We start from the raw sequence: 16,870 nt of genomic DNA on the forward strand, positions 1-16,870 counted from the left end.
CTGGTGAGAGCATAAAATGGTCCAACTACCTTAGAAAATGTGTGCTTCCTTGCAGAGTTAAACATACACTTCCCAATATGACAGTCCCAAGATGAACAGTCTAAATATTTATCAACTGGTATGTGGATAAAATAACTGGAAGGCAATTGAATTCAGACAGTGGAATTCCATTTAGCAATAACTTGGAATGAGCTGCAAATGTTCTCAGACATGGGTGAAACTCGCAGACACTGAGCTGAGTAAAATAAGCCAGACAGAGAAGAACACAAACTGTGTGACCTTTTTGACACAAGATTTTTGGGCCTCAGAAATTAATCCCTAGCCATAGAAGGGTGATCAGTGGTTCCCCAGGATAGGAGAAGGGATATGTGGGGTGAGATTAAGTATAAAAGGGCCTGAGGAGAAATACAGGGTGTTGCTTCCTTTCTTGGTTGTGAATACAAGAGAGGATACATTTATCATGTCATCAGTCTGTACATACTAAAAATGTAAACTTTTCAAATGTATTTTATGCCTCAATATTAAAAAGCTGATTTTTCAACATAAGTAGAAGTCATTGAGTGCTTCCCAGGTGGCACAGTGGTAAAGAATCTGCCTGCCAATGCAGGATAGGCAAGAGAGATGGGTTTGATCCCTGGGTTGGGAAAATCCTCTGGAGTAGGAAATAGTAATCTGCTCCAGTATTATTGCCTGTAAAATTTCATGGACAGAGAAGCCTGGTAGACTGCAGTCCATGGGATTGCAAAGAGTTGAACATGACTGAGCAACTGAGCACACCGCATAGAAGTCATTCATCAGAAAACATTTTTTTGAAACACAAGCTGATCTATTCTAGAACATTAAGAGGAAATGGAAATTTGTCAATGGTAAAATATGGAGTATAATATAGGAATGCTCACATTCCAAGAGTTCTTTCAACAATTTATTTTTTAAAATATCTTCCATATAGTTCCCATTACAAGAAAAACATTAGCAGCAACAATCTTTTATTTGTACTTGGACTTCCTTGGTTGTTTCTTGAGGCAAACATTTCTACTCCTCCTCTTTTCTAAATCTGAATTATTAAAGTTAAACCTGAAGCATTCAACTGTTTAATATATGATTCTTTTTTTTTTCTTTAACACAAACTGATACTGGAAGAGAGAAAGGATTTATTTGGAAGAGTTCTAGTGACACTCAACACAGAAATAATAAATGATTCTAACAAGAATGAAAAGGCAGTAACTAATAACAATAAATAGTATGACTTTCAATTTCTGCTCAAAGGTTTCAAAGACTAGGCATTATTATATTTCATGCAAAGGTCAAATGACATCAGTAAATTATAGGACATAAACTTAGTTTAGCATAAACATAATTGTTATTTAATTCTTTCTTTCTAAACACCTTGTACTTGTGGGGATTCAATCTTAAGAGCTTTGGGGATTGAAATTATGAAACTATGTTCCTGAGGGGAGAGGGTGTTTGGGGCATTATCATTGCTCTGATAAATTAGGAAAATAATGCTAATAAAATGTGGCATTCGGACATGCATCATGTAATAGTTTCTCGAAGACAAACTCTCCTCTGAAGTGAAGAACAAGGTAATGCAGGAAGTTTTTTTAAAAATTTAAATAGACAGCATTTTATGTAACAAAGAAAATTAACTGCTTATTCATTTAGAAGTGAATCATTTACAAGATGAGGATATGAATCACTTTCTAAACATGTAAGTAAATAATTGCACTCACAAGGAAGCAAAGACAGAATGCGCTGGCAATCACTGACATTGTATTTATCTTTTCTTTAAGGACATTTTGAAAACTGGAATGACATCCTGGGCCACAGAGGGTGACAGGTTTCCAGGTATCAAATCGGAGAATCATGAGCAGTGCGTCTCCCGCTGCAGCTGTGCAGCTCTGCTATGAGCACCTGAACGGATCCTGTGTGAAAACCCCCTACTCACCAGCTCCCCGCCTCATCCTGTACACAGTGTTCAGCTTTGGAGCTGTGCTGACTGTATTTGGAAATCTCCTGGTGATGATTTCCATTCTCCACTTCAAGCAGCTGCATTCTCCTACCAACTTCCTGATTGCTTCTCTGGCCTGTGCTGACTTCTTGGTGGGAGTGACTGTGATGCCTTTCAGCACAGTGAGGTCCGTGGAGAGCTGCTGGTACTTTGGGGAGCGTTACTGTCAACTCCACTCTTGTTTTGAAGGCTCATTCTGTTACGCTTCCATCTACCACTTGTGCTTTATCTCTCTGGACAGGTACATTGCCGTCACTGACCCCCTGGTCTATCCAACCAGGTTCACTGTGTCTGTTTCTGGTATGTGTATTGCCACCTCTTGGCTCTTTTCTATTATTTTTTCTTTTTCCCTTCTTGGCACAGGAGCGAATGCAGCTGGACTGGAGGATCTAGTAAGTGCTCTCACCTGTGTGGGAGGCTGTCAAATTGCAGTGAATCAGAGTTGGGTATTGGTGAATTTTCTATTATTTTTCATCCCCACCCTTGTCATGATAACTGTTTACTCCAAGATTTTCCTCATTGCTAAACAGCAGGCTAGAAAAATTGAGAATCTGAACAACAAGACTGGGCGATGCTCAGAGAGCTTCCAAGACAGAGTGGCCAAGAGGGAGAGAAAGGCAGCAAGAACCCTGGGCATCGCAGTGCTGGCGTTTCTCATCTCCTGGCTACCTTACTTCCTGGATTCCATAATTGATGCCTTCCTAGGTTTCATCACTCCCACATATATTTATGAAATACTGGTTTGGATTGCTTATTATAACTCAGCTATGAACCCCTTGATTTATGCTTTCTTTTATCCTTGGTTTCGAAAAGCCATCAAACTCATTATCACTGGCAAAGTCTTGAGAGAGAATTCCTCAACAGTAAATTTATATTCTGGGTAAGTCCACATTTTAGATGGAGGAATTGAATATAGATTTACAGTGAACACAGCATTGGGTAGAAAACTTCATCATATACATGCAAAAACTTGTAAAGTAAAAGAATAAATTATGCTTCCAATATGACCTGAAGACTTAAATTCAGTTTCATCATTCTTTGGTCAATATAACGTAAAAACCTGGTTGTTATGGAAACAACATGACCTTGGAGCCAGAAACGTGGCATTTTACCATTGATCTTGGGCTACTACTTGTCTCTGAACTTCACTGTACAATCTCTAGTTATTAAACCCCTCCTTGCAGCATTCTTGAGAAAATGTAAGAGAATATATGGGGAAGGATGTAGTATAATTTTATTCAAAATCTTCTTTTATCATTTTATAATAGTTTAATCCCTGGTAATATTTTCTATTACAAAGTAAATGCATCTGTGGAATACTTAGAGAGGTCCTGGTTGAAGGAGAGCAAAGTAGTAAGTCTGCACTGTCAGGTGGTCAGATTTATGCGTTCAGAAATATGATCTCAGTGTCAGGTAAAATCAATCCTGAAATAGATTCATTGACTGATATATATATATGTATATGAGAAAGGCATGGCAATCCACTCCAGTATTCTTGCCTGGAGAATTCCATGGACAGAGAAGCCTGATGGGCTACAATCTGTGGGGTCACAAAGAGTCAGACATAACTGAGTGACTAACATGCAGACATATATCAGTTGAATTATGTACTATGGGAAAGATAATTGATGTCATAAATAACATTCATTTGTTGAGTGGGCTTCTTCCTGGTGATCCTCTGCTCATAAAATTTCACTTGAGTTTAGAAATTTTACTAGTCAACATATGTTTAGACCATGCATGAGTTTTTAAGATTGTCACTCATATTGTACTTTATCTGAAATTAACTTACAATTTTGTTCACTTTTTCATTGTTCCAGAAATTATGTATAAGGGTTTTAATTGATACACAAGAAAGCCCCAATTAAAAATGTATTAAAAAAAATAGAACACTGAAGTGAAGGGGGCATAAAAGTATGACAGACAGAGGCTGATAAATACATTTTATATGACTCACAAATTTTCACATTAGATAAAAGCCAGCCAGCTTTTCAGAAATGAAGCCCTGTTTTTGGTACAAAGATTGGAGGATGCTATACGTCTGGGTTTTTAAAAATAAATTAAAAAATTTTTTACATAAATTGTTTGATTCTATTTTAACTTTCCCTTGTGGTTCAGCGGTAAAAGATCTGCTTGCCAGTGCAGGTGACGTGGGTTCGATCCCTGGGTTGGGAAGTTACCCTGAAGAAAGAAATGGCAACCCACTCCAATAGTCTTGCCTGGGAAATCCCATGGACAGAGGAGCCTGGTGAGTTACAGTCCAATGGAGTTAAAAAAAAAAGAATCAGATTTGATTTAGCAACTAAAACGACAACAAAACATTTTAACTTTTGTTGTAATCAGACATCAAGATTTAAAAATTAGAGCATCATGTCTCCTGAGCAGGAGTGAATTCACATCAATATATTCTGATTTTTTTCTACTTTCTTGCTTGATAGAAATTAGTCATATACTAGCACATCATTTCTGACTATTATTAGATGTATGCTTTAAATCAATAAACCTTTCCTGAGATAGTGAATTATTTCTCATTACCTTATACTATACTTGATTGAAGTTCTCTCATCTTCATTTGGTTATTAAAGATGATTTAAAGGTACTTTTACCTGCTTAGTATTTAGTTTACTCACAGTTCTTCAGTTCTGACACTGAAAATCATCAGTTTATTTTGATTTAGTGCTTTCAATATAGTAACTTTCTTTAATCCTTAATCCTATGCCACAAGCTATAGGGAGTCATACTTCTTCATTTTAAAAGTGAAAAAGCTAAAATCAAAGTGTTTAAAAGTCTGTTGAATACCATAAAGCTTCTGGATTCAAATAAGCAGTTCTAACATCTAGTTTAATACATTTACACTTGTTTTTCCTTTTTCAGTAACCTTTTACACATGCTAGACAAATCTTTCAATTTTACCACTTTGTTTCCTAGAACTACATATTATTCTATTTTTAAAAATATTTCTGAACTTTCTTTATAAAAGAATACACTCTAGGCCTCATTTCTCTCTTCTGTGAATTACTCTATTCATGTGGGACTTGTCCACTCGCCTTTGCTTCAGTGAACACTTCTTGAGTGCTTCTGGTATGCAAACCTAAGAATGCTTTGTTATAGACTACTCATTCTTTGCTTGGGACCATCTTACCTGCCCTATTCAGTCTTTACAACAACACTATGTGAGAGGAAATATTAACCTTATATTAAATTATTATTACTTCTAGATCACAAATGAGGGACCTGAAGCAAAGAGAGATGAGTCTTATGCCCAAGGTGGCATATTTGTTAAACAATAGGGTCAGTGTTCATGTCCAGGGAGTCAGAAAGTGAAGTAAGTAGTAACTCTTCCTCCCCTCATGTGGCCCAGTCGCTGAAATCAAATTATTGAAAGCAAGAAATGGAATATTTTTGGCCATATCAGTTAACAGAGGAGGTTATGATCATCAGCAATTGCAGCCACCACGGAGAGCGAACTGGTAACCTTGAGGGAACTCAAGAAGGAAAGAATACCTGCCATCCACAGCCACATAAATTTCTCATATATCATAGTGCTTATAGTACTGCAGACTCTATACATGTTTATTTTGTGGTTCTTGGGATCATCCCTTGGACAGAACATCCCTCTCTGTCAGATTTTGGTAGGTGAATTCAGGGCCAGAAAAATTCCCGGGCCAAGAATATCACATTAGCTAGATTTTCTTGACCATCTAATCATTGGCCCTCTGCAACAAATGTACAAAACACTAAAACTGAAGGTAACTTTGAGATGATCAATTCTGAACCATTACCTTTTACTTTTTAACAGAGAAACTCAAATTTTAATATTTTCATAATACACATATGCATAGTAGACATAAACTACACATACAAATGATATACAATTTGATGAGTTTTGACATTTGTAGACACCTGCAAATTCATCACCAAAATCAAGACTAAACTTATTTTTTACTCCAAAAGTTTCTTCATGTCTTTAGTAATGTCTTTCTTGTTTATCCCTACAAACTTAGCCCCCTTCTGTCCCCAGGTAGCCACCAATGAACTTCATGTTACTCTACACTAGTTTGTACTTTCTAGCATTTTATATAAATGCAAGCATACATTATATACACTTATTTTTGTCTGAATCATTTCACTGTGCTTAGTGATTTGGAGAATAAGCCATGTCAAAGGATGAGTCAGTATCTGATTCCTTTTTCTTTGTGACTTTGTGACTTTGTGACTTATTGAGTAGTGTTGCACTGTGTGGGTTGGCCACAATTTGTTTATTCTTCTTATTTGTTGATCGAATTTGGGTTTGAACCATCATTTTTAAAATGCAGGCTGAAGTTTAAGTGACCTGAACAAGGCTGGATACCCAGAGTCTCATAAATTTGCAGAGTGGGGCTTGCCACCACCCAGGGAATGTCAGGCTGGATTGGGTCCTGCTGGAACAGCCCAGTGGTCCACTTTCATCTGCTCCTTCCTTAGGTCTTGGCACAACCTCCTCTTGCTAAGAATTGCCCCACCTCTGCTCGCTTATTTGTGGCTTGCCTGCTTTTAATGATCCATGACCATCTATTTGTAGCTCTGTTTTATATTTATGCAAATTACATATTTGAATTATACAAGCATATAGTATATTAATTATAATTCAGTTTAATAAAATATTTGTTATAGTATATTGATATATTGTATAATACATAGAAATGCCTACTATAAATACATGTAACTAGCATGAATGTTCTTAATTTCAAACTAGCTTTAAAGAACTTTATAGGATTTCAATCATTATTTTAATTTTAACTAGAATGATGGTTTCAAAAATAAATTATCTGATAACTTAAAAAACATGACTCCACTGCCTTCTTGGACCTTTGTTTTAATGAGGAAAGTCTCACACTATCAGTCACTGGGGAGAGAGTTTATTGAATGGATTTTTATTGTGTACTGATGAGGATTTTGACCCCAGTATGATATTCACATCATTTTCATAGACCTGTTCCCTCTGGTCTCTGTTCCCAGGAACTTTTGAGAATTTCTCTTTCGACTTGTCCATATTTAGTGCCTGTGTTTATTCTGTTTTCCTTCTTTAAACTTGATAGGCACTTGCATTTCAAGTTTAGACCCGTTAGCTCAGAATAAAATGTCTCAAGCATTGTTTTATGATTTTCTTGTCCTCATTCATTAAAAAAAAATTGTGTTTATTTGGCTGCATGCAGTCTTAGCTGAGGCAGGCAGGATCTTTGTTCCATCACGTGGGATCTTTTATTGCAGTGCACAGAATCCAGAGCACACAGGGTCAGTAGTTAGGGTGTGCTGGCTTAATTGCTGTGCAGCACGTGGGATCTTAGTTTCCTGACCAGGGATCAAATTCATGTCCCCTACATTGCAACGTGGATTCTTAACCACGGGATCACCTGGAAAGTTCCCTTGCCCTCATTTTTTATTTACTTTTTCTGGGATTAAGAATCTCTGCCATGCTTTATTAGAAAGAACATTTTTTTTTTCATCTTAATGGTAAACTTTTATTGTGTATAGTGTGGATTGTATTTTCTCTACCCTGCTCTTTCCATTAGTTTGCTCCAATGAATTTTTATCTTTCAGAAATATTTCAGGGACATTTCAATGGAATTTTAGGAGGAAGTAAACACTGTGATCAGTTAATAGGGCTTATCTTCAGAGGGCATGTGCCAGTTCAGCCAGTCCATTGTGAAAACGATGAAATGTTTAAGTTCAGACCTGGCTAGCTTGGGCACAGGGAAGACAGGGATATTGCATGACATTTGGGTTGTGTTTCAACCTGAAGTCATCCAAACTGAGTTATTATCACACACAATGACTAGACAGCTCTGAGATTTAATGCGAGCTGAGGAAGGAAGATATGTAGAGGACATTGGGAGTCTGTGGTTGGAGAAAATACAATGACATATCATTTCCCATGTCACTCAATTTATTCCATAAGAGGTTAACATATATTTCTGAGAAATATCCATTAAACACAAATAGATTATGTAAAGAATCAAGTTCATAACGATTCATAAAGAATCAAGTATGATTCAGTTTCACACTCACTTGTAAAAATGCTTTAAATATTATTATTACATATAATTAATGTGTGTGTACTTATTATGTGTTATCAGTTCCAATTGCTATTGATTCATAGTTCAATACTTCTACCCTACTTTGTGTTTGGTTACATCCAGCCTCTAATCCAAAGAGACAAGAGTACAAAGCATTTCACTCTCACCCCTCCCATTAACAAGCTTCTGAGTTTGTGTGCTGGAAAAATCACAACTTTAATGCACCTTTCTCTTGTTTTGTTTTAATGAGGAAAGTCTCACACTATCACTCATTGGGGAGAGAGTTTATTGAATGGGTTTTTATTTTAAGAATGCCTGAGAGTTTCAAAATCTGCAAATAGGGACTGGAAACTTTCGATAATGCAAGATAACCAAAATTTGCCTCCAAATTCTGTCCTGGGTATTAGAAGGATAGAATGAGAAATATGATTACTGCCTCTGAGAAATATGATTATTGTCTAACCTTATCTTTATTTGAGGCAGATCATTTTCTCAAGATGTATGAGCATAAAAGGAAGAGTCAGATACTGAAAGAATTTTAGAGGGTTTAGGAAGAGCCTCCAATTTTTATCTCATCTCAGCACAAGGCTGCTGCTGCTGCTGCTAAGTCGCTTCAGTCGTGTCCAACGCTGTGAGACCCCATAGATGGCAGCCCATCAGGCTCCCCCATCCCTGGGATTCTTCAGGCAAGAACACTGGAGTGGGTTGCCATTTCCTTCTCCAATGCATGAAAGTGAAAAGTGAAAGTGAAGTCGCTCAGTCATGTCCGACCCTCAGCGACCCCATGGACTGCAGCCTTCCAGGCTCCTCCGTCCATGGGATTTTCCAGGCAAGAGTACTGGAGTGGGATGCCATTGCCTTCTCCGCAGCACAAGGCTAGGTGTCCTTCATTGGCCAAACATGAGAGCAGCAAATAACCTAGGTTCCTCTAATAAGTTTTGAAGGTAGCAAAAGAGAAAACGTAAAAAAAATGCAAGGAGACTCTTTTCTTTTCTCAGCAGACATTAGATATTGCTTTTTCTATGAGGTTGATTTCTTGGACATATACGTCTATTGGAAGAAATTTTACTATTTTGAATATTTGGAATTGATCAGAGGATGCCCTGGTCTATTTTAAGGCTCTAAAAGGCTTACCTGCTAAAATACCACCTTTGTTATTGAGAAAACTAATGGTTCCTGGAAACTTGGGTTTCAGAAACAATAAAATTGGTGAAAAAAATCCAAGGAAACCTCAAATGCTTGCCAAATAATAACTTTGCCAGCTAAGGACTTCACAAACAGCAGCAGCAGCTGCAGGGACAATTTTATGTTTTGGCAAAATTTCATTAAAGAGAAGTATGTTTTTTTTGCTCAGTCATGAATGACTCTTTTTGACTCCATAGACTATAGCGTACTAGGTTACTCTGTCCATGGGATTCTCCAGGCAAGAATACTGGAGTGGGTTGCCATTTTCTTCTCCAGGGGATCTTCCCGACCCAGAGATCAAACCTGGGTCTCCTGCATTGTAGGTGAATTCTTTACCATGCTTTGATATTAATACTATAGGAAACACATCGTTTATCTCTTTGCTCTTGTTTTTCTCCTCTTCCTCTGATCGATGAGGAGTTGGCCGTTAATCAGCACTGATTCCCAGACTGGCTTTTCAATATAACTGAATTAAGATTAAAAGACAACATTGAAATGAATAAATACTGAGAAATAACTTCACAAACATGTTTTCTTCTATGTAGGTTCTCTGCACCATTTAGGAACCTGGTTGTCACCTGAGGACTTTGTTTTCCAGTAGCAGAGCAAAGAGGGGGCATCCTCGATGTTCCTCGTGGTGGCAGAGCATTCACACTCCATCTTCCCTCAAACCCTCAAGGTCATCAGATTGTACCAGTCTTGCCTCTCTCCAATACTGTCAACTGGCACAGGGTCCTTCTTCCTTCTTGCATCTTAATGTTAATACCCAGCTCTCTGTCATTCTCTCCAGAACTACTCTCAATATATATAGATCTTAAACACTTAAAGTATGAACATGTGCTAGTTAAGTACTATATCATGTGCTTTAGAAACAGTAACCCCAATAGTTGTCATAATAACCTTCTGTTGAAGGGAATATTATTATCCCCATTTCACAGCTGAAAAACTGAGTCCTCGGTCAGTTACAAAGTTGGGGAGAGCCTGGATTCAACCCTAGGCAACTGGGTCCAGAGTCCATGCCTTCTTAAAAGCATAATTTTATGTATTTATTTTAGGCTCTGTTGGATCTTCACGGCTATGTGGGCTTTTCTCTACCTGTAGCAAGCGGGGGCTACTCTCTTGCGGTTCAAGGGCTTCTCATTGCGGTGTCTTCTGCTGTTAAGGAACATGGGCTTTAGACTCAGGAGCTTCAGTAGTTGCATCACAGGAGCTCAGCAGGTGTAGTTCCCATGATCTAGGGTACAGGCTCAATAGTTGCAGCACACGGGCTCACTGGCTCCTAGGTTTGTGGGATCTTCCTAGATCAGGGATCGAAACTGCGTCCCCTGCCCTGGCAGGCAAATTCCTCACACTGACCAATCACTGGAAGACCCCAGAGTCCATGCTCTTGACCAAGTGCTAATCTGCCTCTAACAGTTTCTAGATATTCTCTTCTTCTAGGATATCACCTCCAATCTGCCTCTGTCCTTACTTAGGACTTGTCATTTACCAGCTACAATCTTTTATCTAAAACTCCCAGGACTTCTAGTTATCAAATTTTTTTTCTGTTTCATTTAAAAGGCACATCCATTAAATGTTTGGAATAAACCAATGAAGTGTGTGAAGCATTTGTCATCAACACATTATTATTTCTGTACCAATAATCAGATATTCAACACAATATCTGCATGAATATTCAGATAGACTGATTAAAAAGTAAACATTAGAAATAGCCTTATGTCAGTGTTTGTCACCAAATTAATTAGACATAAACTTACAATGTTATCGATTTTAGTTTTAGAATGTGGGCTTGTACTAAAACCTGAAATCCCTCCAGTTTAGGTATATCATCACCAACACCAGCCTTTCAGGCTCACTTGCTCTAGAATGCCAAATGCAAGTCACCTTTCAGCTCTTGCTTGCTGGAATTCATTGCTATTCTCCTCACCCATCTTAAATGTCAGCACTATCATTCTACTTAGTCCTTAGAAGTGAAGTTGTAAATTGAAAGTAAAGATCCCACACTTCTTTTATTATTTTTGTTAATGCTTATTATATTTCTAACTCTTATATACTATGCTAACCTGTACTATTCTATGTTATTGGTAACATAACATAGTAATTCAGTTTAAGCATAAGTTAAATACTTTCCTGCCTTACCTCTAGTCACACAACTCTTTATGGTGGGTATTATTACTCCCAAGTCAGAGCTGAGCAATCTGATGCCAGAGAGTTCAGGTAAGTGTTCCAAGATCGAATACCCAGGCATTTTCTGATTCAAAGCCCTCTACAATCATTCCCTAGGGACACTGTCTTCCTAGCTTAGATGGTTTCCCCATATAGCTTATACCAAACACATGCATTGTAGCTCTTACTTTTTAGAAATGACAAAAAGAATAGAAATCAAACACAATGAGAGAAGAATTACAGAAGTTTTCAAATAATAATGCAATTGATAATAAAGCTCTCCACAGTATAAGGAGCTGTACTCACTGGTCTCATTTCAAACAGTTGTCCACTCTAAGTTGCTCCTCACCTCTCAGGCCTTGACTGACATTGTTGGAGGTGGTTCTGACATTCAGCATAGTGAGGAGAATGAAACGAGCATGGGGTTTGGACTGAACCCGAATTCCTCTTTCCTCTCTGTCAGTGAAATTAACTTGTCTAGTTTCAAAATAGGCTGGATATTGAAGTGGGGGAGGATGTGCTTCCACGGGGGAGGCTGCACGTGGGAAATTTCTGAACCTTCCGCACAATTTTGTTTTGAACCTGAAACTGAAGTGAAAGGGAAATTCGCTCAGTTGTGTCAGACTCCTTGCATCCCCACAGACTGTAGCCCGCCAGGCTCCTCTGTCCATGGAATTCTCCAAGCAAGAATACTGGCGTGGGTAGCCGTTCCATTCTCCAGGGGATCTTCCCAACCCAGGGATCAAACCCAGGTCTCCTACATTGAAGGCAGATTCTTTACCATCTGAGCCACCAGGGAAACCGCAAGAATACTGGAGTAAGCCTATCGTTTCTCCAAGAGGTCTTCGTGATCCAGGGAAAGAATCATGGTCTCCTGCACTGCAGGCAGGTTCTTTAGCAGCTGAGCTACCAGGGAAGCCCCATGTGTTGAACCTAGAACTCCTCTAAAATGAACTTTATTTTTTAAATGAGTTAAACTATATCTACAATATAAGGTTGACAGCTGCTAAATGGATGATGATAGAAGCTCACATTATTTACAATTTTCTTTCAAAGCTCTGAAATCTGGTTTTTTGAACAAATGTGTTGATTTTCATTCCTTGATTTTTTGCTGAAATTCCTTTTTCACTGAGCATTCTACCACTGAAATGGAAAGTATCCAGGAGAGTGTTTTCTTTTCTAGGACTGCTGTAACAAATGACCACAACCTTGCTGGCTTTATTCTCTCACAGAAATGTATTCTCTCATAGTCCTGTAGACCAGAGGCCTGAAATAAAACCCTCTGATTTTAGAGGTCTTGACAGCAGGGCCATGCTCCCCTCCCGTGGCTCTGGGCAGAGTCACTCTCTGTCTCTTTCGGCTTCTGATGACTCCAAGCACTCTTTTGCTGGTAGCAGCATCATTCCAATCTCTGGCTCCATCTCCACAAGGCCATCTTCTCTCTTCTCTTTCTCAACTTGTGTCTAAGGACACTGCTCTTGGATTTAGTGCCCATCCATGTAGTACAGGATGATTTCATCTTATTAAACCCATGAAAGCATCTTTTCCAAAGAAGATCTGGCTCTGAGGGTTAGAATGTGGGCATATTCTTTGTGGCGGTGGGGTACAGCATTGAGCCCACTACAGATGGGAATGTGAAGTCTTCTGTCTGTGAGAATCTCACAGCAGCAGTATTCAGAGGATTTACACCCATTTCTCATGTGGGTGGAGAGACACTGCAATCTTCTCCCAGTGACAACATCCTGAGAAGAGAATGATCTTTTCTCTACCAGCACTGATTGTAGAAGTTCAGAAAGAAGGGTGTGTCTAAATACAATGGCATTTTTAATGCTTTGCTGTAATGTAATTCATCCTTCTCAAGTTGCTCCCAATGTGTGTTTTATTTTCTGTTTGTTGGTATCCAGTTCAGATACAAAAATGATTCTTAGCTGGAGAAAAAAAAGCCAAGGATTGATTCTCACTGCTTGTAACCTGTCATATCTTTGTAACAAAAACACAGTAATGTGGCCACAGCAGAACTGTGAACAGAGAAAAAGCTCAAGTCTAAGAAGAAAAAAGTCTTTGGCCAAATAAACATAATGATAATCTAACTTAATGTGAAGACTGTTTTGTAGAATAACTCTCTTAATAATCACTCTTGAAAATAACCTTCCAAGTTCACACCTTGTACTACAGGGATTCCATCAAGGGATTTTTAATGTATTAATACTAATCCTCAGAACTTGTGGACGTTGGCTTTTGCAGTTGCCTCCACTTGACTTTACTTCATCACTTATTTGCTGTTGCAAAGAGATAGCTTAATCTCTGAAGTGAACTGGACAAGGCCCTTACGTGGCTAAGTGGACTTTGTAGATGTGATTAAGGATTTTGAGATGGCAAGATTATTTTTGACTATCCAGGTGAGCTCAATGTAATCACAAGGGTCATTAAAAATGAAAAAGGGACATGAGGGGAGAGTCAGAGTCAAAGATTTGAAGATGCTATCCTGTTTGGTGGAGAAGGCAATGGCAACCCACTCCAGTACTCTTGCCTGGAAAATCCCATGGACGGAGGAGCCTGGTAAGTTGCAGTCCATGGGGTTGTGAAGAGTCGGACATGACTGAGTGACTTCACTTTCACTTTTCACTTTCATGCATTGGAGAAAGAAATGGCAACCCACTCCAGTGTTCTTGCCTGGAGAATTCCAGGGGTGGGGAAGCCTGGTGCGCTGCCATCTTTGGGGTCGCACAGAGTCGGACACGACTGAGGTGACTTAGCAGCAGCAGCAGCATCCTGTTTGGAGAAAGGGACTACAAGCTAAGGAATGCAGGTGACCTCTAGAGCCCATGCCAGTTAGTCGTGTCCAACTCTTTTTGAGCCCATGGACTGGACTGTAGCTCACAAGGTTCCTCTATCCATGGAATTCTCAAGGCAAGAATACTAGAGTGGGTTGCCATTCCCTTCTCCAGAGGATCTTCTTGAACCAGGGATTGAACCCAGGCTTCCTACATTGCAGGCAGATTCTTTACCATCTGAGTCACCATGGAAGCTCCTCAACTGACCCCTGAAAGTGAAAGTGAAGTCGCTCAGTTGTCTGACTCTTTGCGACCCTGTGGACTGTAGCCCACCAGGCTCCTCCGTCCATGGGATTCTCCAGGCAAGAATACTGGAGTGGGTTGCCATTTCCTTCTCCAGGGGAATCTTCCCAACCCAGGGATCGAACCCGGGTCTCCCGCATTGCAGGCAGATGCTTTAACCTCTGAGCTACCAGGGAGAGTCAATAAAGACAAGAGCCAGATTCTCCTGTAGAACTTCCAGTTGGATAATAGCACCTTCAATGCCTGGTTTCAGTCCAATGAGACCCATTAAATTTCTAGCCTCTGAAACTATAAGATAATAAATTTGTGTTGCTGTAAACCACTAAATTTGTGGTAATTTGTCATAGCAACAATAGGAATCTAGTACAATGCCCAAATCCTGAGCCAGGCACTCCTTGTAGGTTTGCAGGCATTTCCAACCAGGCTGGTGCTTATCTAACAAGTGAACCCAAGTTCCATTACCCTATCAGCAGCACTCAGAAACTTTGCTTTCTGAATTATTGGTAGTTCATGGCCCCTTGGCTTTAAGAAAACTCTATTTCTACTCCCTTGACTCTAGTCTCCCAGGGCCTAGATGTGTGCTTATTTGCGTCCCTGCTTGGCAGTAAAACTTCTTTGATCAAATACAATATCGTAAAGTAATAAACCTCCAATTAAAATAAATAAATTTATATTAAAAAAAACTTCTCTGATCAGAGCTCAGTCTTTGATCTTGTATTCCTCATTAGCTACTGTACCATCCCCAAACAAAATAAACATGAATCAAATCAAGACAGAATCTAAATGGCAACATGGCATTTTCTGAACCTGTTTCCCGATAGAAATTCATGTCTCTTTTCCTCTTTATAATTAACATGAAAACATCAGCCATTGCTCATGGTTTCCTTGTCTTCCCTGCTCATTCCCATTAATTCTCAATCTGCTGCAATTTGGAGTTTATCTCCAATATTCCACCAGAAGAGGTAGAATCATGTTCATCAGTGATCCAGTTTTTAATGACCACAAACAATTCGTAGTTTTTATTTAACCTGACCCATCACTAACGTTTGACACTCTTGGTCAAGGAGTGTCAAACCACTTGTCCCCTTCACAAACCATTTTCATCCCATGGGAGTCTGTGGGACCACTTTTTCATCTTTTCCCATCTATGTTTGTCTGTAAGCATAACTTTGAAGTTGGTGCACATCCAGTTCCTTCTATTTTCACTATATATCTTCTAAACTGGTCAACAAATATTTATTGAGTATCAGATATATATCCTAGGCTTTATGGCAGGTGTACAGCAGGAAATCGCATTTACTTCTCAAAATGTTCTCAAAACTTGTGTTCTCAAAACACAAGTATGCTGAAGAATTTCATGTGATCATATCAGGCAAAGTTTCTTTTCTGAGCTAAACATTTACAGACTAAACCACTCACTAAAGAATCTCAGTGTTACGTCCCTCTGACCAATCCCAACTTAACCCATCATCTTTCCCCCAAGTGTACTCTTTCTCCTACGCTTTCTTGTGGGCAGGCTAAAGGCCTGGACTCACCCTTGATTCCTGCTTCCATAATGCACCCCAAACCTCTCCACCCTCTCAGTCTGGAAATTCTGTATGTTATGTTATCAAAAAAGGGGGAGGCAATGTTACTAAATAGAGTGGGAAGAAATCACGTTATATTTGAGAACTGAAAGAAAAGAAATGATAGTACTCCCCAGAAGAATTTGGTAGATGATTAATTGAATAATTGTTTTCATGGGAGGGATTCTCATCCACCTGGATCCCCAACCCCTGGCTTGTTGGGCCCAGTTCAGCTTCTCCTTCCTCACCCAGACTTACTAGCACTGGCACCCCACCCCCTCCACTCTATCTGAGCACTGGGTATGATGCCGGGAAGGTTGTGGTCAGGTGTGCACTGAGCAGTCTCAGGGCAAGCACGGCAAGTGTCACCCCATCTCAGACTGGTAGGGCACAGCATGTTACTTAAGAGATTCAGGGAGTCCAAGCCCCTCCTTCACCAGTTCAGGTACTGTGTGGTTCCTGACGTGGAGGCTGCCATCTCAGGGGGTTGTCTATCTGCCTTTGGTTGAGGTGGCAGGCCCAGGAGAAGGGCAGATACCTGGCTCAGGTTCCTCACTCCAACCTGAGCCTGAACTATTTTTTCAGCGGTTGGTGGGAGGGGGTGCCTGATAGTGGTTGGATCACTGAGTCACAGGACAGGGTCTCTAGGCACCTTTGAGGACCTGCACTTGCCCTGCTAATATCTCCATGTCTGAGAGAGAGGCACTCCATAGCAAAAATCAAACATCTTGGCAGGTGAGAGAAACTGCAGAGAAGGGGAAAAGCTTGATACTTTGAGGACACTATTTTTCATATTTTTGAATAAAGATCTCC

At 39.5% G+C, this 16,870-nt stretch overlaps 1 protein-coding gene across 1 annotated transcript; it reads left to right on the top strand.

Annotated features, from left to right (window-relative positions):
• The first annotated feature begins 91 nt into the window (after nt 1–91).
• Nucleotides 92–2,892, top strand: LOC138444641 (trace amine-associated receptor 7a-like). The gene is made up of 2 exons (XM_069597984.1): nt 92–118; nt 1,828–2,892. Exons 1-2 carry the CDS (start codon nt 92–94, stop codon nt 2,890–2,892), a joined length of 1,092 nt encoding a protein of 363 aa, XP_069454085.1.
• The last annotated feature ends 13,978 nt before the right edge of the window (nt 2,893–16,870 follow it).

This window comes from Ovis canadensis, chromosome 8 (assembly GCF_042477335.2).
Source record: "Ovis canadensis isolate MfBH-ARS-UI-01 breed Bighorn chromosome 8, ARS-UI_OviCan_v2, whole genome shotgun sequence".
NCBI classification, from domain to species: Eukaryota; Metazoa; Chordata; class Mammalia; order Artiodactyla; family Bovidae; genus Ovis; species Ovis canadensis.